The 23,000-nt window shown below is 30.0% G+C and overlaps 2 protein-coding genes and 1 long non-coding RNA gene across 4 annotated transcripts; 1 reads left to right on the top strand and 2 right to left on the bottom strand.

Moving 5' to 3' along the window:
* Positions 1-256: 256 nt before the first annotated feature.
* On the bottom strand, positions 257-2,552 carry LOC123260698 (tRNA (guanine(10)-N2)-methyltransferase homolog). Its single transcript, XM_044721965.1, has 8 exons — positions 2,333-2,552; positions 2,040-2,114; positions 1,728-1,973; positions 1,534-1,668; positions 1,195-1,458; positions 918-1,056; positions 651-849; positions 257-580 (listed from the first exon to the last, which is right to left on the bottom strand). Exons 1-8 carry the CDS (start codon positions 2,393-2,395, stop codon positions 304-306), a joined length of 1,398 nt encoding a protein of 465 aa, XP_044577900.1. The 5' UTR covers positions 2,396-2,552; the 3' UTR covers positions 257-303.
* A 9,614-nt stretch (positions 2,553-12,166) lies between these two features.
* Positions 12,167-13,505, bottom strand: LOC123260706. 2 transcript variants are annotated; one of them, XR_006508495.1, is made up of 2 exons: positions 12,783-13,505; positions 12,167-12,355 (listed from the first exon to the last, which is right to left on the bottom strand). It is a non-coding gene; the product is annotated as an uncharacterized LOC123260706 (long non-coding RNA). The 2 variants fall into 2 exon arrangements; XR_006508494.1 differs by having other exon boundaries at positions 12,787-13,505.
* Positions 13,506-18,124: 4,619 nt separating this feature from the next.
* On the top strand, positions 18,125-21,962 carry LOC123270929. The gene is made up of 2 exons (XM_044737145.1): positions 18,125-19,454; positions 19,584-21,962. The coding sequence occupies exons 1-2, from the start codon at positions 18,125-18,127 to the stop codon at positions 21,953-21,955; spliced, it is 3,702 nt and encodes a 1,233-aa protein (XP_044593080.1). The 3' UTR covers positions 21,956-21,962.
* The last annotated feature ends 1,038 nt before the right edge of the window (positions 21,963-23,000 follow it).

Below are 23,000 nucleotides of genomic sequence, written 5' to 3'. Positions count from 1 at the left end.
TTTAAAAGTGATTTGTTATAAGAACAAATGAAATTGTTAAATTACTGTAGAATCTACTAATAATTGTCATGTTTCTAGTTCGTTTCTAGATCAGGGAAATAGTATTGAGAATAAAAATGAAGAGCATGATTTATTTTGGGTTTCTTTTTCAGGAAAACAGTGAAGGAATTACTTTTTTTGATTATCTCAAAAAGTTATGTTTTGAGCAAAACGTAATTGAGATTGTGGTTGATTAGGATAATTAAAACATCTTTCATTATTTGTTAATATAAAATTTTTTAATCAACTTGAAATTATTTATTTTTATTTTTTACATTGTTCTTCCCATTTTGCTTTATTTGTTGCTCGTTCTATTGCTTGTTTAGTTCTTTTTTCTTTACGTGTTTCATCTCTCAATGCAAAATACATTTCTCTGAAGTCTAACATATTCAAAGTATTTACAACATCGTCATCACATGGCTCTCTTATTTTCATATATGTTAATAGTCTTCGACTTGCATGAATACTTAATATTTGTTCTGAATTAGCAATCATTTGTAAACAAGGATGGGATGGTAATTGTTCCATAGAATAACATTCTCTATGAAAATAAAAAATTTTATTGAATTGAAACAAACTTATTAGACTAAAATAAAAGAATAAAATATTACCGATATACTGGAAACCAGCAAACCAGCTTTCCATTTAGTACCAAATGTTGAACAGCAAAATTTAATAAATCATTGAATATAAGAGGTAAGCTATATACGATTTTTGATGGTATATGAGTAGATACTTGGTTTTCCTGAATAATTGGACTTTTTTTTACAGTTCCAATACGTTCCGTTGCTTCTCGAACTCCGTAAGGTGCTGCAAGTATAAATAAGATGGATAAAAATATTTTATATTGCAATCAAAATAATAATAAGTTTTCTTACGATCAGTAATGATGACATCGACACGCATTTGTGGTTTCCACATAGCTTTTGAAAAATCTGACACAACAACATCTAGGTAACAAGAGCTTTTTCCATATTGTTTAATATTTGCGGCTACACTTTCATCACTGCTTCTTGTCTATATTATCAATAAAATTAATTTTAATATCAAATAAAATTATAATTTTAATATTTTGAAATAGTTTCTGTCATCGCGAACAATGGAGAGTTGAAGAAAATATTAAATGTATATTTGACAAACATAATAAAACAATACTTTTTGAGTTATTCTTGTTGGTCTTGTTCGGGCATGCAGCATCATGAAATCGATATCAGCTCCTAAAATATAGCCACCAAATTGTGCAGCAGCTACTAAAAGAGAGCCGGTTCCAACAAACGGATCAAGTATAATATCACCATTTTTAACCTGTGCTTGGTTAGCCATAAGTAACGAAAGTTGAGGGTCCATGGAAGTAGTTCCAATAAATTTTCGAGTTTTTAATGATAATTTCTGAATCAAGTTTCTTTGGCCGTCAGCTATCTGAAAATTAAATTTATTTTGAATTTTCAATCAATTTTATTGAAACTTCTCGATAGTTCAGAAGCTGATACTAACCCATTTACCAAAAAATAGTTTTTCTGGTTTCTCAGATTTATTATTTGAATTAATGCCATAATACTCGATGTAATAGAAGCTGTTGTCAGGATTACTCAAATCCACTGGTCCTTCAAACGGTAAATAATTAAGAGTCTGCAAATGAATTTAAATATTATTTACATGTTTTTAACGACGCGAGTTGAAATACTTACTTCAATTTTGGCAACTTTTTCTTTTTGAGAAAAATGTTTGCAGAAAGTTTCAACAATAATCTTGAATGATTTTTCTTGATGTGAATAATATGATAACTTTTCGTTTGAGTATAATCGTAGACTTTCGTGAAATTTAGAAAAATCTGATGCTTGCGTCCAAAGCTCTATACAAAATCTTATCGACACAGATCTACTAGCTATTTTTTTAATAGTTGCTTCGCAGTCAGTTTCGACAATCCAATAAGGCTACAAAAATAAAGGTACAAAATTTCTGCTCAAAATAAAAAAGATAATCTATTTTTTATACTTTACCTGATGTGTTAGTGCCTCAGTTGGCTTCAATTTGGATGAGACTATTTTGAATAAGCTTAGAATTGAATTAATTTCCTGAAAATGAAGTCAATTTCTAAAACTTTCAGGGAAAAAAAAAACAATAACAAACTTTATTAATCATAAAATGTTCATATTCAAAACATTTATTAAAGAAAAAAAAAAAAACGTCGTCTTCAGCAGGAATTTTTTATAGTCCAAATTGAGATATCAATAAAATATGAAAATTTTTGAAAATACATTTAGAACTATTTGAATTTGATATTTTAACTTACCGATACACGAAAATCAACGTGCTCCTGTGCGAACCAAAATAAATATTTTTTCGACACACTCATTTTTATTAATAGAACATTTTTTTAGTAACCAATAGTAAGTAAATAATTAATTGCGTAAATGAAACTAAAATAAAATTATCGTTCAGTCAATACCTAATGTAATTATTTTGATAGTTCTATTATTTCTAACTATGCCATTTCCAGTGTTGCCATTGTTATGCTTCCATCTAGTGGATGTTATTTTTATTTATTGAAAACTTTACTTACTGTAGTTCTTTCGCCCGGGAGTATTAAAATACTCGGTTTCAGCGCGGGAAAGGAATCATTTTAAATATAAGAATTCTATTTAGACGTTATTTAATTTTGATCAAAATTATTTAGTTGGTTTCAATTTATTACTCAAGTTGACAAAATATTAAAAAGCTTCAAAATATAAAATTGAGGTTTACAATGACGTGATCTTAGCAATCTAAGCTCTCGGTGAGAAGTGTCGTTACATAGTTTTTCCGAAGAGCTTCAAACTCCGTTCTTCTCCCACCATAACTTCCATACATAAATCCACTCTAAAGAATACATAAGTATACATATTTTCTACTACATATAAATGATTTTCACACACTAATATATAATATTTTCTATTATATTCACATATATTTATTTATAAATTATATATATTGCAGTGCATTAATATTCGTATTTTGCAAATTAGATTAAGCTTATTACTATTTCTATCAATCTATAATCTATTAAAACTATGAAATAGTTTAATTGTTAATGTAAGAGATAAATATCATTTAATAATATTATTTTATACAATCTTATTCTTTTAACATTAATTAATAATTATTTATAAGTTGGATACAGAATATAAATTTTTAATTTAATTTTTATATATTTCGTTGCAATATTATATTAAAGCAAGTTTTACAAAATATGCTATTTAACGATCTTATTTTTTTGTTACATATTTGTTACGATATTATTTAGCCGTTGAAACAAGGGATCATAGAATTTTTCTCACACGTGTCTTTTATGGCTTTTCCCAGTAAACACGTTTACGTCAATGTGACGTCAAAATGACATTGGGCTATGTCAGGATTTACGTAAGATACAAGTCACGAATGAGTCATATATGACTCATTATTTCACACTTCTTGACGTAAGATTCTGACGTAAAAATATGACGTAGTCATGACGTCAATATTATGTCTCAATGACATTTATGACGTCAATATGACATACCTGTGATGTCTATATCATGATAATGATGTCATTATGACGTAAAAGTGATGTAAGTGATGTAAGAATTGTACCTCAGAAAAAATATTAAAAAAAAAATTTCTCAAAAATAAAAAGATGGCAATTTTGAAATTAATTATAGTGTTGTGGACTTATTACAAAGTTTGAAACACTAGTTATATGTTGATACTTGATGAAAAAATCCTGAAATATGCTGGGCTCGAACTTGGGTCCTCATGTATCGAAGTCTGGAACGCTGCTCACTTGTCCAAGTAACGGTTCATGTTACGAAGTAAATAACTTATGTGATAAGCCTTACATGACGAAAAATACTTATTTCATAATTTTTTCTGAGATTAAATGGATTTTAAGAGCTGGAATTGTATAAAATTCAAGTCTAATAATTTATACAATTTTATAAAATTTCATTAAACTCATGAAATTTTATAAAGTTCTATAAAACTTTGTAAAAACTCTTATAAAAGGCTCTTTAGTGAAACTTGTGGTAATGAATAGGCAATTTATAAATTTTCATAAGAATTGATTGAATCTTACACTTTCAAAAATTTTCGTCTAAAAGCGGACACAGAGAACTTTAGACTCTCTGCGGACACAGAGAACTTTCACAGAGTGAAATTTTTTCAGAGTAAACGATGTATCCGTGTCATTTGAATATTTTTTAATACTTATTGATTTCTCAAGACTCGAATTTTTTTTTTTATTTAATTTTTTCCGAAAATTTAGTATTTTTCATTTGGATTTTTCTTCTTCAAAATTTCAATTTACAAAATTTAGATTTTTTTTTTTTAATTTCAACTCTTTTAAGTATACAATTTTTTTCTATATTTCTTTTTATTTTTAATTTCAATTTTTTTCGAAATTTTAATTTCTTTAATTTAACATACTAACAACATTATGAAACTTGATGTACACAGTAAAAAAATTTTGCGTCATTGTGTCAAAAATTTTTGTGTTAAAAATTTTTATGTTAAATATTTAACATTTTTTTATGTTGATTTAACACAATAAATGTTAAATTTACACTTAAAAAAGTTAAATATTTAACACAAAAATTTTTAACACTAAAGTTTTTGACGCAATGACGCAAAATTTTTTACTGTGTAAAATACTATTAGTCTCGTCAATAACAATCATGAAACTGTTTGAATTATTTCAAATACAATGTTTCATAAGTAGCAGCACCAATGTCAGAAAATTATTTTTCAAGTAATAGTGCAATATTTAAATGACTGACATTTAATTTCTTGACGCAAAATCATAAGAAATTATATGTTTACTCGCTTGACGGTTTAAAAATTTAGAGTTCATGCCACATAAATTGAACTCGGTATTTTGTTATCAGTTTCACACCAAATCATTTATACTGAATGGTCGAAAATATTTTTACAATGGATAAAAGTACCTAAATTCATGGAAAAAATATAAGTGAGAAACATATGCAACGAAAAAAAAGTATTTCTTGCACCAAGAAAATTTTGACGGAGGCCGAAGTTATATTGGAGCAAGAAGTGTTTTAGTGTCAAGAAATTTTGACTTCATTCACGAAATTTTCAGTCATCTCTAATATATTCTTAGTCCAAAGAAATTTACCTTTGAGTCAAGATTTTTTTTCTGCAGTGTATGGAAACATACAAGCAAAGATATAAAAAGTTTATATCCCACATGTATTTAATTTGTATGTTTTTTTCTTAAAAACGTAAATGAAAAATATTTTGTATGTTATTTGCTAATATGTTAGATATATTCATTAATATTATAAATTATAAATTTTTGTTATTAAGAGCGGACTTAAATTTGCAAGGTACCAGCTTAAATCAGCTGTTTACCTCTTCCTGATTCTTACTAAATTTTAAACCAATTTTCACTAATATTTAACGATTAATTGTAAATTAGACATCTTGTTGAAGAAGTTTTATATTTGATAAATTTTGATCAATCGATAATATTAAAAAAATACATCCCCCAAATTTTATCAATATTATGGAAAATAATCGTTTGTCACTGATTTAGAAAATGACTTTCAAATTACGTCAGTATTATGTACAATTGTGACAAATTATTGATGTTAAATAATGACTCACAGATGGTATCGGTATTACGTAAGACCGTGACTTGTCACTGATGTAAACACATGATATTAATCTTACGTCAAGATTACGTACAACCGTGATTTGTCACTGATGTAAACGCATGATGTTAAACTTACGTCAAGATTACGTACAGCCGTGACTTATCACTGATGTAAACGCATGATGTTAAACTTACGTCGTTATGACATACAATGATGGCATTAATGTTACGCAATATTGTAGTTTATATATTATGTCAGTTGTACGTAATATCTAAGTCATTTCCGTTACATCATAGAGAAGTAATAAACTTACATCAGTATGATGTCAAAAATATATCATATATTTTTACATCATAATTGGATTACAAGACAGGTCAATTTTACGTCATATTTACGTAAAATATTGTGACATTCCTATGACTTATAAATGACGTCATATTGAAGTCATGTGTTCATTGGGATTCCTCAGAATCTCAAGTACCTAAGGTTTCTCAGAACTCAACTACAATGTCCCTTTGTACTCGATAATAGTTTATATTTATTTGAAACAAAATATACTCTATATAATAAATATTCTACGATACAGAACCTAAACTTTCTAATTTGGATAGTGTTCACTATTTCAATTATGAATTAATAAAATAATTTAATATAATCTAAATAACATTTAAATTTGCACTGGCTGGTAGCGTCACCTTCTGGATGCATCTAGAGGTATTACACCTTCCCCCTTAATTAAAAAAAAAAGATGTTGCCATAAGCAACAGCTTTTTTTTTTTTTATCTTTTATCGGCTTTTTACAACTTTCTTCCTTTTTTTTCTCTTTCTTTTTAATTACTTTTAACTCTTTTTGTGAAATAAACATCCTTCGATCGGTAATAAACAGCTTATGCATATAAATACAATATCGTAAACATCATTTATGTATACCTCCGCTAGTAGTAGCTTAGATAGTGGCAATCTTATCAAATATGTCATCAAAATTTTATATAACATTATCTAGCAATAAAATGATTTGACAAAGGCTACAGGAAGAGTGACTGAATTATCTTTGATTTTTAGTATCTGAAGTTACAGGGAAGTTATGAATAGGATTTTTTGTATTTCTTGCTAATTAAACTCAGTTTATTTTCTGGTCGAGTCATCGTCATTTGTACTATTATTACTTCTTTTTTTTTCTAAAATTGTCTAGCAGTCCTCCAATGTGTTCTCGAGATCAAATTCGCACCGTACACCACTGACACAGTTTTCTAAAGACTTAAATTCTGGCTGTACGTGCAAAACTTTATTCCTGACATTTTCACTGACATTACTTGATATTTGACTCGCAAGGCACACTGCCACTACAGTCTTCCACGGACATGAGTGTTGAATGTGACCGCAAAGTCCTGAAATTTGGCTCATACCGCGCTCCATTTTACAGCCTCCTAAGAGGTGATGTATTGGATCGGCGTTTTGAACCCCTTGACAAAATTTGGCTTCCATCACACCTCGCTGTTACAGATCCCTAAGGTCTGAAGTTCCGAGTAAGCATGTAAAGACCCAAAACATGAATTCGCTCCAACAAGAGCACCTTGATATTGACAGTTATCTTTTGAACACACTGGAGTCGCTTCAGTGCTTTCATTACAAGACATTACTTTTACATTACATGTAGAATTTACTTTTAAGGAATTTTCCAAAATATCTATCAAGGAAATAGAACTTACAAATGTTTTAACATTGAATTCACTAACGGTCTTATTTTCAACATTTATGCTCATGGCGAAATCTACAACTGGTATCTTGTCTGCGCAGCCAAGTACCGATTCCAGACCTCTAGAGCCAACTGATCAAATTTTACCTTGATCCTTCTGTAAAACTTCGTCAACATTACTGTCAATAGGATTTTAGGAAAGGGTATTGGTATTTTAGGTGATTTTTACAGGTTTAAAAGTGAATAACTTTTAAGCTATAAGAGTATTTCGGACGTCATTCCCCCCCCCCCCTTTTTTTTAGCGATAATCAAATTTAATTTTGCCCCGATGTCTAAAAAATTGTAGTTTATTTATCATTGAGTTTATCATTCTCTAACTTTATAGTGAATGGGTCAAGAATATCCGTAGTATTCAATCCGTAATTCACTCGGTGGATAGTGAACGCGCTACTACCACTTCGGTGTTCCGTATCGCGTTCTTCCGCGGAACCTCATTCAAGTTTAAATTATCCACAGATTCGGTAGAATCTGGCGCCAAGTTCCGTTCAAATCAAATCCGTTGTAAACGGAGCGCCAGACTACCGACTGTGTTTACTGGAAACATTACGATATTTTGAGGTTGCAAATTTTATTCAATTCTATGGTACTTTTTTTTCCTAAATTGTCTATTACAACAGTAGTTTATACCTTATTTTACTGATATTAATTAAATTATAATCAATTATAACACTTAATCTACTTGAAATTAATAAATTTAATGAGCACAAACTATAGCAACGCAAAAATTTCGATCCTGACTTTTTTTCGATGGGGAATGGTCAGTGCCACAGACTAGATAAAATAAAAATGTATAGTAATCCTCCTATAGATACGCAACTACACTAAAAAAAGGTAATTGACAGCTTGCATCTACGGTCGTCAGGGTGCACTGGAATTATTATTTTTACATAAACTGTAGCTTTAATCAAGGAGATAGTTTGCGGTAAAAAATGCAGCCAACGCGAGATTTAAGTTAGTACCGTAGAAAAGTAAACTCCAATCTTAAAGGTGCTCACACATATGTTAATGAACTAAGATAAATTGCTTGCAGTTATTCTTTTATTTATTTACTTTGAGCTCTCTGCGAGAAAGTATTGTATATAATTCTATATAATAAACTAACGATGTGGCTAAGGTACAGCAGACAAACTATACGACTCCGTACACAACCCGCACCGTATGTATACGGAGTGCTACAAATCCTGGGAAATTCAAATTTTATACGTAAAACACGCTTGTGGAGCTACACATGTACGGAGTCGTAACATACTTCTAAATAAATGAAATAATAATAATAATAATAATAGTTAAAAAAATGAAAATAATTATAATGGTAATAATAAATGGATAATTATAACAGTAACCATATTTATCATTATTATTATAATTATTATTATTATTATTGTTTTTAAATTATTCAGTATTAAGATATTAAATTTAAATTTACAATTATCTCAATTACAAAAAAGGTAAAAATTCATGTAAAGTTAAAAATCCAATTGATAATTTAGTTTATGAATCTAAGTCAAAGAGTATTCGCGGCTTATTTATATAAAATTTTATTAATGCTGCTAGATATTGTACAAAAAGTGATACTTTAATTGATTTACAGTAAAAGCTCTTAAAAGTTACCCAGGTTGTCTTTCTCGCATTTATTGATGTTTTATGAAAAATTGAGACAGAACTACGGTAACTTTTAACAGCTTTCACTGTATATTGAAACTTTATAAACATTCAATTTCCGCGGGAAAAATACAAACTTTGAATTAAAAATCTTTTTAATAACAAAAAATGTTAAAATTTATTTTTAATATAAAATTCCTAGAATTAATTATTAAATAACTTTCCATGTGTATTTTTCTAAATATATTTTCTTCTAATTCAGTCCGTGTTTGTTAACTACAGTCAATACTTAAAAGAGCTAGAATTGTTTGATTTTGCTTTCTTCGGAAAAGTCAGCTGATCAAGATCTGAGTAATTCTGTTCGAGCAATGTTCAGATATTACAACAATGTCTTGATAATTGTTGCCTGTAGGTGGAATTACGGCTTAATTGAGCGGAAGTTTGAAACGATGACATTCCTTAAATAATACGAATATTATTTATAAGTTTACGAATTGTGTCATTTACTAACAACAATTTGATAATGACACTCAATAATCATAAAAATAATATTAATTATAATAACGACAATATTAACAATGACAATAAGGATAATAGTGAAAATATTATAATGGTAGAAATAAATTGATAATACTATTTATTATTATTATTATTATTATTATTATTATTATTATTATTATTATTATTATTATTATTATTATTATTATCTACAGATTCGGTAGAATCTGGCGCCAAGTTCCGTTCAAAAATCCCGTTGCAAACGGAGCGCCAAACTACCGAATGTGTTTACAGTAAGCAGAACGGTTTTTTGAGGTTGTATAATTTTATTTAATTATACGGTACTTTTTTTCACTAATTTGTATATTATAACAGTGGGTCATAATTAATTTTACCGTATTAATTAATTTATATTCACTTATAACAATTTATTTACTTGAAATTATTAAATTTTATCAGCACATACTATAGCGCGCTCACATTTTTCGATTCTGTTATGATCTGATCCGATGTTTAGTAAGTTTTTACTGCTGTAGATGTCTCAATATTATAGTTAGATTCGGCTCAGATCGGCGGGCTCTTTAAAATTCGCTAAAGAATACGAAAGTATTCCTGTTACGGACTTTCGTGAATAATAATTAATATTATTATTAATTTATACTAGTTAGGATTTGGCATTCGGTATTATGAATGATGAGATTTTATATGCAAGTTATATGGGATATATTGTAAGATGTTTCATATACAGGAGTTACTTGCTTACTGCTATATCTTAATTTTCCTAAGTTTTACATCGAGTTAATAACTTATTTTAGAGGGGAGATTTTAGCTTTAGGGTTGGATTTATTATAAGAATGATTTCTAATTGGTTAATTTCTTCAAGAGTGGGACTCAAAAGTAAAAGTGACACCTTCGCTTAATTTTCTCTCGGAAAAGTGAAACTAACCATGTGTTTAACACATGGCGTCGTAGTCGTTGCCTGGTTAGAAGAAAAGCCATAAAAAAGGGAATATTTAGTTTAGCCTAGGATAATAAAGTCCTTTATTCAAAGTCGTAAATTGTAGTATTTTGCTAGAGTCTCTAAGAAACAAAGATGTATTTGTTATTTAAGATTTTAGTTTCTCCTTTTTATAGCTTTTCTCGAGATGTTATATTTTATTTTCCTCTCGAGTGACCATTCTATATTTAAGTATTCCATATGTTTTATTTTCTTTGTTACGATGTTCTTAATATTATTCTTATTATTTTTCTACAAATAATTATTCTTATAATTATATTATTAATCAATTATTTGTCTGATTTGAATTTAAATAAACCGCTAATTTATATCCTATGTAGATGGCGGCATGTGCTGCTACATCACAATCCTGACTTTTTTTTGATGGAGAAAAGTCAGCGCCACAGACTAGATAAAATAAAAATGTGTAGTAATCCTCCTATAGATACGCAACTACAGTTAAAAAAAGTATTGACAGCTTACATTTACGGCCGCCAGGGCGCACTGGAATTATACAGTCGGCGACATGTATTTCTCCCGTACACGATAACAAATGTCCACGAAAATATCTTTATGTAAAGAACTCTATGTAAGATATTTCTATGGAATATCTTTTCTAGCGGAAAATTTTTATGGGAAAAAATTTGTCTATTTGACAATAATTATATGCAAAAATAAGTCTATGTGCAAATAAATCTATTCGAAATCAAGTCCGTGAAAAAATATTTCAATTTTAAAATAAATCCATGCGTCAACATCTCTATGTAAAATAAGTATATGTAAATTTACAAATTTACTATAGTATCTGTCATAAAGTTGCATGCACTGCATTAACTGTGAGTGAGTGTTGAAGCGCTGGAGTTTTGAAATTAAAATTTAATTAAATGTTTTTTATTTTTCAAATTCATAAATCTTTGATTAAAAGAAAAAAAAAAAAAAAAAAGGTAATTTATCATGAAATTTCTCTATCATTTTATTTTCGAATTAATCAATTTTATACGATTAAAAATCTCTGTCAACTAAATTGGATCAACATTATTTGAATAATTAAAAAATTATTTTTTTAATTTTATAATTTTGAAAATAATTGATTACTCAAATCTGCACAATTTTTTCTGTGTCTCAATACTTTTTTTTATTCATCTGGATGAAAAAGAAAAAAAAAAGCCATTTGGCATTCGAAGTTGAAGTATATTTCAAATTGAATTTTTTTTTAATTAATTTATTAACAATAAAAATATTGTTTTTTTAATTAAAAAAAAATTACAGAAATTTTAATTAAAAACAAAAATGGCTAAACGAATGCAACAGTAAATTTTTTTTGGATCACGATATTGATTAGGTAATTATAGACCTAGGGTAATAGTAAGATATGCTAATTGAAGCTTATTTAATGGGTTTAATTTATACAAATTATACAGATCGTTAATAACTTATCCCAATTGAACGTTATTCTACGGAGAAGTGGGAAAAATGTAATTTTTTGACATAAATGTAAAACTTTTGACATTTAAGATTTTTTTCTTGGCTGTAATTATTGATTTAATTTATAAAAGGGGAATATTTAAAATATAATATTGTTTAGTTTTTATTAATAACATTACCTGTAGATAGTTAATAAAATTTTTAATTAAATAAATGAAAAAATAAATTTTTACTATTTATTTCTACATGTACAGTTTTACCTTCCCATTAAATCTATATGTATATATCCCAGCTGTTACCCGCTTGCTCTGCATTAATCTGGATACGGAATTAAAAATAGAAAAACTCATTTCTAATGTGGTAATTGGGATTCTAAAATTAATTTTTATTTTTTCATCCTTTTTGTGAATCCTATAATGAAAAATTTTCTCTTGAATATTTAAATTAAATTGTGCAGATTTGAGTAATCATTTATTTTGAAAATTATAAAATTAAAAAAATAATTTTTTAATTATTCAAATTATTTTGATCCAATTTAATTGACAGAGATTTTTAATCATATAAGATTGATTAATTTGAAAATAAAATGATAGAGAAATTTCATGATAAATTAAGAACTGATTTTATTAAGAAACGTAAGGAACTATATGTTTGTACTTGAGATTATGATACAGTATTGTATATAAATAAAGTGATATCTTACAAAGACCGCTTATTTATTTAATAATAATTATTTTTTTTTTTTTTTTTTTTTTTTTAATCAAAGATTTATGAATTTGAAAAATAAAAAACATTTAATTAAATTTTAATTTCAAAACTCCAGCGCTTCAACACTCACTCACAGTTAATGCAGTGCATGCAACTTTATGACAGATACTATAGTAAATTTGTAAATTTACATATACTTATTTTACATAGAGATGTTGACGCATGGATTTATTTTAAAATTGAAATATTTTTTCACGGACTTGATTTCGAATAGATTTATTTGCACATAGACTTATTTTTGCATATAATTATTGTCAAATAGACAAATTTTTTCCCATAAAAATTTTCCGCTAGAAAAGATATTCCATAGAAATATCTTACATAGAGTTCTTTACATAGAGATATTTTCGTGGACATTTGTTATCGTGTACGGGAGAAATACATGTCGCCGACTGTATCTACATAAACTGTAGCTTCAAGGGGATAGTTTGCGGTAAAAAATGCAGCCAACGCGAGATTTAAGTTAGTACCGTAAAAAAGTAAACTCCAATCTTAAAGGTGCTCACACACATGTTAATAAACTAAGGTAAATTGCTTGCAGTTATCCTTTTATTTATTTACTTTGAGATCACTTCGAGAAAGTATTGTTGTATATAATTCTATATAATAAACTAACGATGTGGCTAAGGTACAGCAAGCAAACGATACGACTCCGTACACAAACAGCACCGTATATATACGGAGTGTTACAAATCCCGGGAAATTCAAATTTTATACGTAATACACGCTTGTAGAATGGCACATGTACGAAGTCGTACACATACTACAGAATAAATGAAGTAATAATAATAATAATAATAATAATCCTACCAAAAACAGTTTCACTGTAAACCGTCGCGCCGAGTACACGTTCAACTATTGTTACAAACTATAATGATTTGATTTTTACAAAAAACTATTAAATCAAAAAAAAAAAAAACCGAGTACAAAAAATTTTTTAGATTAAAAAAGCGCCAAAGACAGTAAATATTAAGGAAAAAAATTTAATGTACTTGGTGTGCATTATAATTCACACTACTAATATCAATTTGAAAAACTGTGGGTAATCAAAGTATTCGAATGATGCACACCAAGTACATTAAATTTTTTTCCTTAATATTTACTGTCTTTGGCGCTTTTTAATCTAAAAAATTTTTGTACTTGGTTTTTTTTTTTTGATTTAATAGTTTTGTAAAAATCAAATCATTATAGTTTGTAACAATAGTTGAACGTGTACTCGGCGCGACGGTTTACAGTGAAACTGTTTTTTGTAGGATATCTCTTTTTTTTTGTCAAGAATATATTAAGTGACATAATCACATATTTTATCAAAATTTTTAAATTCCAAATATGTACCCCTTAAATAATTCAGATAACTTTTTATTCATGAATTTTTGTAATAATTTAGTAACAAACGAAATTATTACAATACTTTTACTTTGAATGACTAGCGTGACTGACCAATGTGATATCTTTGTATTGTTTTTGAATTTTTTAATAGCTTCTATTGATAATATAATTTGTATCGTAAGGTAAAGTACCCAGTACTTGAACACTCATAAAAATAGGACTAGTACTTGAACAGACTTTTAGAATTGTTGAAATACGAAATCCGTATATTTATCATAAATAATATGCGCATGTTATAATTATTCAATGATACAATAATTCATTTCTGTAAGTTTTTTCAATTATATATCAGAACAATTATATTTTAGTTAGCCGATAGATGCTATTTTTTTCATGAAAAAGGTATACCTTAACCGTATACTAAACCGTAAACCGAACAATCAGTAAAAAAAACCGGTATATCATCATTTTAAGTAAAAAACATTGTACCACCTAATGAATAGTCTTTTCTAAAAATACGTATTTTTGCAAAGACATAAGCTATGATTTTATATTAAATTTTAGCGTTTAACTATACCTCCAGATTTTCAAAGTGGTACCCAAAACTTGAACAAGCTGGGGCCGTATAATTTTAACAGCACTCTCATCTCTAATAGGTTTATAAACGAGTGATCAGCATTATGGTTTTATTAATTACTGCAAATTTAATGAGTTTTATAGCTAAAAATTTGTGTAGTTGAAAATTATTGAACGTCTTGAATTGAGTTTTTATATATAATTGAAAATTTGCTTTGTCATTCATAAAAAATGTAATTAAAAAATTAAATACAAATATTTCTCATTTTTAAATGAACATATTATATATTGATAGTATTATTTTGAATATTAAACAAAACAAAATATGTTACAATTCTTTTGATATTTCCATATATATTTTATTAGCTCAACTACTGGGTCCTTTACCTTACATATAAACTATCACTACAGTTAAGATTTTTAAAATACAGTGGTAATGGTTTTGCGGCTCTACCTACTGTTGTATGTCGAAATTCTAAACTAAATACCAACTACTTATGAGCGCTAAGTTTAGTATATTTAGTATACTAACTACTGATGGTAGAATAACAGGTTAATAAGTAGTGCCAACTTCGAAATAACAATATTCGCCCTAAATTTGTAAAATCTCTCGTAGAATCGAAAACAGGCGCAAGCAAAAATTTTCAAACTTGAGATATATTAAATAATTGTTAAAACCCAATAATTTTTTGTAATATATGCATAATTCGTTAAAAGAAAATTATTAACAATGGTCTAAAGTGTTATTCTCTTAGAAATAATAGAAAAATATAGAGCTAAATATATGAGGAGGTTATGTTGACATAAGATTAGAGAATAGAGAACAGTGTCTCTCGCCATATGTTGGACATGTATTCGGCGCGAGACACTGTCGTGTCTCCGGATAATAATAATCCGAATAAAAACAGTTTAACTGTAAAAAATTGCGCCAAGTCCACGTTCATAGAACTCATCTCAATAACATTTACACTTTACAAAAAAAATTAGGCTCGTTTCAATAATTTTCATTCTCTACAAAAAGATGTGAAATACAAAAAAATACCAAGAAACCGTCATAATGTTGAAAAAATTGAAATAAAATTTGTTAAAAATTAAAAAAAAAATTTTTTATTGTACTTGGCGCGCGTCATTGAGTACCGCAAATTTTTTCGGAAGCATGTCAACTCAAGAAAAAACGATTTCGCTTGTATATATATAATCATATTATATATTTACTAGCTGACCCGGCAAACGTTGTTTTGCCATATAAATATGTTATATCCGATGATATAGTAGATGTCGAATTGATGCATTACGCGGCAAATTCACTATAATTTGAATTATTTAACTTAATTTATAATAAATTATATATTACAAATAATGCATTTTGTTTATATACAAAATTGTTGTAGCACATAAGTTAAAGTATAGTAATCTCCTTAAATAAACAATCAACCAACTAACTTTGTCAACATTTCTCAGAACTATAAAAGTACTTGAATAAAATGCACACGTGTTACTTAACAACTAGACCTTTGTGAAAACTCATAAAAAGGAAAACACGTGTTAAACATTTTATTAAGGGTTTTTCTAACTAAAATCATTTTAGCTAAATATTCTCAAGAGGTCACAAATTATGAGATATAATAAATACGAAATAGAAAGCATAAAGCCTTAAAACAACCAACACTAGGACCATTTGTTAGATAAATAAACAAATACTTTTAGAATATCTTATAATTATTAAATAATATTAATGTTTTAGTTTAACTAAAGGATAGTTTTTATATGGATTAATAACCAAATAATGATAGATTCATATTAATATTAATATGATGTATATATTTGTATCGACATGGGTTTTTCCTGTGGTTTCCCCATGTCACTGTCTTTAGAGCCTAAAGAAAGGTGAGGAACAGGGCAAATGCGATACAAAAGGCACAAGTCGGACCACAGCCGCAACACTAAAAATATATAAAGAAATATTATAATCTAACTTTGTTAATATTTAATAAGCAATAATACATGCAATTATAATACTATAATAATAATAGTAAAATACTGACTAAGAATAATATTATAATAAATAATAAGGGTAGAAATAATTAGTTAAACACCAAAAGTAATAACTATTGTAACTAACAAATATAAGAATCTAAAGTATAAGAATAATATAGGATAGCATGACAGCCCTCACATATGTCTGTGTGTGGGTACCTAGTTAGTATACAGTAAACCTACATATAAAAGTTATAAGTATTAGTGTGTATTCGAATATATGTTATTGTATGCGTTCTGTAAACGTTAGATGAAGACATGTATATGTTAAGTGTATTGGTGTGAACCAGAGAGGGAGGAAGTGAAACTGGAAAACTCGGACCTAAAACCGAGACTCCTTGTAATAACACTTCTCCCTGAGAGCCGTAACCGAGCACTTGCTGTAGATGAAACCACTGAATAAAATCAAGCTCTCTGATAATTATTTATTTATCATTTAAAACAGTCCCCCTAACTAAAGTTTCCCCTTTTTCTTAATTTAATCTAACAAATCCCATTATCAAAAACTGAATTAATAAACAACAACAAATTTAAATTGATCCCGCGTGACTACAACTCACACTTCAGTCCAGAAGAGGCGTTACGAGCAATCTAGTGACCTCGCTGGACATAACAACTGGTGACAGCGGTGGGATAGTCACAGTAGTCGGGATTCAGGTGAATTAATTAATTCACCCCATTCAAATTTAAAAACGCAAAATTTCGGTGACAAATTCGATTTCCATTGGACACATCTACGAAACCAAAAATCAGGGGTCATCGAAATCATCGAGGAAATCGAGAATCAAGGACCACTGAAATAATCTACGAGGTCAACGATCCAGGAAACCAAGTGGAAATTGAACGAGCCAATCCAACCATCGAGGGTCATCTACTAAGGAACTGCTACCTGAGATACAGCCATCTGTGTAGTGAATTTAGCGGTAGTGCAAAAATTAGTGTTTAAAAGGGCAATTTGTGAGTGACAGTGAATTTTAATAGTTATAAGTATTCTGCCTGTATCACATCTGCAAACTGTAAGTTATAATTGTAAGTCATATGATATGCTAGCGATGAAATCTATTGATTTTTAAAATAATAATCTTATATAACGTCAGTTAAAGATTTTGGTAAAGTAGCAATTATTATGACATCGAGATCGACAGAAGCTTGATAAATTTCGGGACTATTTGATAAAATTGACTAACTGTTGATACTGAAAATTATTTTAAAAATTTGCGATCATAGTTTTGTTACTGCATAAGTAAAATTGCTCTTAAATTTTATTAAAATTTTATAAAAGATAAATTATACTAAAAGCTGTCAAAACACCTGTCAATCTCAATATCATTTAACGACAAATTTGAATTATTATCATTTTATCCGAGGATAATTGGATCCATATTTTATTTCAATTTATAAAATTTCTAGTTAACTTAAATAATTTAGTAAGAAATATTTAGGTTTTACATCTCAATGAACGGCACCAAAATGTCAACTTCAACCCCTTCCACAAAAATCATTGCTATAGAAGAAACCCCTCTCACAGTACCAGAAGAAGTAGTCGAAAGTATTCCTATTAGTAACAATAATACTGAAAGTACGTCTGGCCTTTCCTCGGCAACTTTTGATAATTCTATCCCAATTACTAATACTTTCAATAATCTTACACTGCTCAATACACCTGTTTTACCTAGTAAAAATAATGAACACAGTTATGCTACAAATAATCTTCAAAGATCAAACGATCTTTTCACCCTCGCTTATATGAATATCAAAGATGCAGTGAGTTTAATTCCTATTTTCAATGGAGAAAATATGCCGGTAAATAGTTTCATTGAACTTTGCAAACAAACGGTAAATTTGATACATCCATCTGGTAAATTGTATTTGACTCAATTAATAAAGTCCCGCATTCAAGGCAAAGCTAGTAGATATGTTTCGAGTGAATCAGAATTAACTTTTGAAGAAGTTCTGAACAACCTCAAAATTGCTTTAGCGCCAAGGCGCACATTGTCTCAGTGGCAATCACTTCTTTCTAATATCCATCAAAATGAAGGCGAATCTATTGTAGATTTTGCAACTAGAATAAAAGAAATCGTCCAAGGTACTTCTGAAGTAATTATTGACAAACATTCGGGAGAAATAAGAACCGGGTTATTAGCGAGCACACGAGAAGGAGCGCGGGACAGTTTTGTACGCGGTTTAAGAGGACAGTTAGGGCTTTGGGTAGCGAGTCAAAAACCTTTAACTTTATTACAAGCGATCGATTTAGCTTTAGAATTAGAAAAGGAACTGGAACAGAGGGATTCACTTTTCAATACTCGGGCTCATAATATGGGAACTAATGATACATCAGGTTACATTAATTTCACGGGCGGTTACCAAGGAGGAAAGAGAAATAATAATCATCACAAGCCAGGTCAAGGCTCAAGTTTTAAAAATCATCCTGCAGTTGCTGCCGTACACGTGGCTCAGACATACAATGACGAAAATTTTCATAAATTTAACCGGAAATCTAAGATTTGCTACCGATGTGGAGGTCAAGGACACATTAAGTCGGAATGTAGAGCTTCAAATTTGTTTTGTACAGCTTGCGGTAGAAGGAATCACGTAGCTTCTGTTTGTAGACGAAAACATACTATGGGTGTAACAAATAATTCTAACCCAAACCAAGCCGCTATTACTGATGGCAGCGATCAAAATAACGGTACAAATCAAAGTAATAAAGTCGAAACGGAACGGTCAACATCCCAAATTGAAGCGTCTATACAACTTGCCGAATCAAACCATGTTACGCCACCCTGCATCACTATTACCAGTGATGAACTATTAAAAATGCAAAAGTACTGACTACTAATAGACTCAGGCGCAGACGTTAATTTGATAAAAATATCTTGTTTATCACCGAGCTTAAAAATCGACAAAAGTGTTAAATATAAACTTTCAGGAATAACGTCTGGATCAGCCATCACCCTCGGGCAAGTTTCTATTAATTTTAATTCTATTTGTTGTAAATTTCAAGTTATTGGACCGGATATACCCCTAAAACAAGACGGAATTTTGGGCTTAGATTTTCTTCAAACTTTCAAGGCCACCATCTGTTTCGAGGACAATGCTTTGAAAATAAATCGTAAACATATCAGTATACCGTTGGAAAAACATTATGTCAAAATCCCAGCAAGATGTAGGATGCAGGTTGCAGTTAGAATAACAAACCGAGAGGTACAAGAAGGAGTAATACAAAAACTTAATTTGGAGCAAAATATATATGCTGGAAGTGCCTTAGTTAGAAATAGAAACGGGATCGCCTGGATTTTTGTAGTAAATTGTAATGAAGAGGAAAGGAAGATAGAACTACCATCTGTGACGCTGGAGGAAATTGAAACTGAAGGTCTAAACAAGAATAGAAAAAGGGAAGAAAATATAAGTGATAAAACTCGAGATGACTTGACACGGGAAAGAGTCCAAAAACTAATACAAACACTACATCTTGACGAACTAAATACAGAAGAAAGAAACAGCATAGTAAGAATAGTTGTCAAATTTCCATATCAATTTTATTTGCCTGGGGATAAATTAATAGGAACTAATGACGTGAAACATAAAATTATAACAACTGACGATATACCAATTAATACAAGACAGTACAGGTATCCACAAGTGCATAAAGAGGAAATTCAAAGGCAGGTAAAAGAAATGTTAGAAGGAGGGATAATAGAAACAAGTAACTCTCCGTATAATTCACCAGTATGGATAGTCAGCAAAAAACCAAGTTCATCTGGCGAAAAAAGATGGCGAGTTGTCATTGATTTTCGTCACCTTAATGAAAAAACCGTCGGAGATGCGTATCCCCTGCCAAATATTGTAGAGATTTTAGATCAACTTGGTGGTGCTAAATATTTCTCAGTATTTGACTTAGCCTCCGGATTTCATCAGATCCTCATGGATGAAGCAGACAAAATTAAAACTGCTTTCTCTACCCCCAACGGTCATTATCATTTCAAAAGAATGCCTTTTGGGCTGAAGAACTCCCCTAGTACATTCCAACGATTAATGGACAATATATTGTCAGGGTTACAAGGTATTGAACTATTTGTTTACCTTGATGATATCGTTGTTTACGCTAGTTCATTAGAAGAGCATGAAAGAAAAGTAATTAAGTTGTTGGGAAGGCTACAGACGGCTAGGCTATTGTTACAAACGGATAAATGTCGGTTTCTTCAAACAAGCGTCACTTACCTAGGTCACATAATTAGTCAGGATGGGTTGAGTCCCGATCCTGGCAAAATAAGTTCAGTCAAAAACTTCCCTGTCCCTACTAATGCAAAGAAAATAAGAGAGTTTTTGGGCTTAACAGGCTATTATCGCCGGTTCATACCTAATTTTGCATCAATATCTCGCCCCTTTACTCAACTATTGAAGAAAGGGCAACCTTTTCGTTGGTCTGACGAAAGACAAAAGGCCTTTGAAAATCTCCGAGATTTGTTATGTCAAGAACCCATTCTAAAGTTTCCCGATTTCACAAAACCTTTTATTGTAACTACCGACGCATCTTTCTATGCTCTCGGTGCTGTTCTAAGTCAAGGTGAGATCGGAAAAGATCTTCCCGTTGCCTATGCCTCAAAACTCCTAAAAGGAGCAGAGTTAAACTATTCCGTTATCGAAAAAGAGTTATTTGCAATTGTTTTTGCGGTAAAACACTATCGACCTTACTTGTATGGTAAAAAGTTCTATTTAGTCACTGATCATAGACCTTTAGTTTGGGCTCATAGAATTAAGGACCCTACCTCACGACTTCTACACTGGCTATTGAAATTACGAGAGTATCAGTACGATATCATTTATAAGCCAGGCCGATTAAATGCGAATGCTGATGCTCTCTCTAGAAATCCTGCTAATATAAATTTAGTTAATATTTTATTGACTAAAAGTACAAAATTTAATGAACCACTTCTTGAAGATGAGCTCAGCAAGTTTAAGCAGTCAAATGATTTAAAGACTGTTGAGAAGAATGATTTACCCCAAAGATTGTTTAAGGCATCAAAGTTAAAGTTAAAGCCAGAAAAAATTCAGAAGGAGAGTGATGCTTTCCCGACGACCTGTCGACCTGACGTCAAAGACGAAGTTGTGCCCCGAACGGAGCCAGTACTCTGGGCTCAGGGAGACCGGTTGTTGGATCCAAAACGAGCATACCCTTCAGAAAGGTCGCAAAGAGCCCTGGCATGGATGCATAACGCACCCGCAATAGTTATACCAAGCTCAAAGTTAGCATGGGGTTGTGAGCTCCCCATGCAAGAGATGCCAGTGAGGACGTCCTAACCCCCTCGATATGTCTGATGTAAGAGAAATATTGAATGTGCATGCTGAAGTACTAACATTTGAGTCATCTAAAAGAAGTGAGATAGAGTCAAATGGAGTTGAAGTTAAAGAAACAACAAGTGTAGATAGTTGTGAGCGTCAGGTTTCTTTGTATCCTGCTGCAGCTAGTGAGACAGATGATTCCGACAGTGACGATTCTTTTCCCGAACCCGTTTCTGATGATGATCTTTACTCCTCTGACGAAGAAATTGATAAAATCCCCGAAAACGCCACCCAACCTCCAAAGCGTTTAAAAGGGTAACATTACCCGACGTGTTCTCGAAACTAGAGATGGTATATTTATGAAAAAGATAATATTGCTCATTTTGGTCAGCCGATTTTAAATCAAAAACCCAAATAACTCAAGAACTTATAAATAAAAATTTTATTAACGTAGCGGAATTTCCTGACCAGGTAGAAATAGGTCAAGTAATAATTTCTAAAAGAGAAACCTTCACATTTTACGGTAATAGTTAAATTAAAAATAGAAGATAGGACCCAGTTAAATGACGTTCTTACGGGTATAACTAAATTAAAAGAAGCAATGGACTATTTTGATGTAAAAACAGTTAGAATAGCAAGAACGGGGATGGATTAGATAAATTACCATGGGGTAACATAAAATCACATTTAACTAAAACATTTCCAGAAGGGTACTACATAACACTTTGTTTAAACCAAATCGAAGTTCCTCCGGTCGAGCGCAGACCAGAAATTATACGAGAAACACATGAATCAGCAGTAGGGGGTCATAAGGGTGTCAAAAAACCATACGGTCGTATAAGGCAACAATATTATTGGGAAAACATGAAGACTGAGGTTCAAAATTTTATTAGACAATGTATTTTGTGTCAAAGAAATAAATTAGTACGTGTTAAGACAAGGCAACCCATGATAATAACTGACACACCACAAGTTGCATTTGAAAAGATTGCTCTCGATATCGTGGGGCCACTACCGATAACCAACTCTGGTAATAAATATGTACTAACCATTCAAGATAATT

Source organism: Cotesia glomerata, linkage group LG1 (genome assembly GCF_020080835.1).
Source record: "Cotesia glomerata isolate CgM1 linkage group LG1, MPM_Cglom_v2.3, whole genome shotgun sequence".
Taxonomy (NCBI): Eukaryota; Metazoa; Arthropoda; class Insecta; order Hymenoptera; family Braconidae; genus Cotesia; species Cotesia glomerata.
Note: the sequence above shows the minus strand (reverse complement) of the source record. Positions and strands in the feature narration are given on the sequence as shown.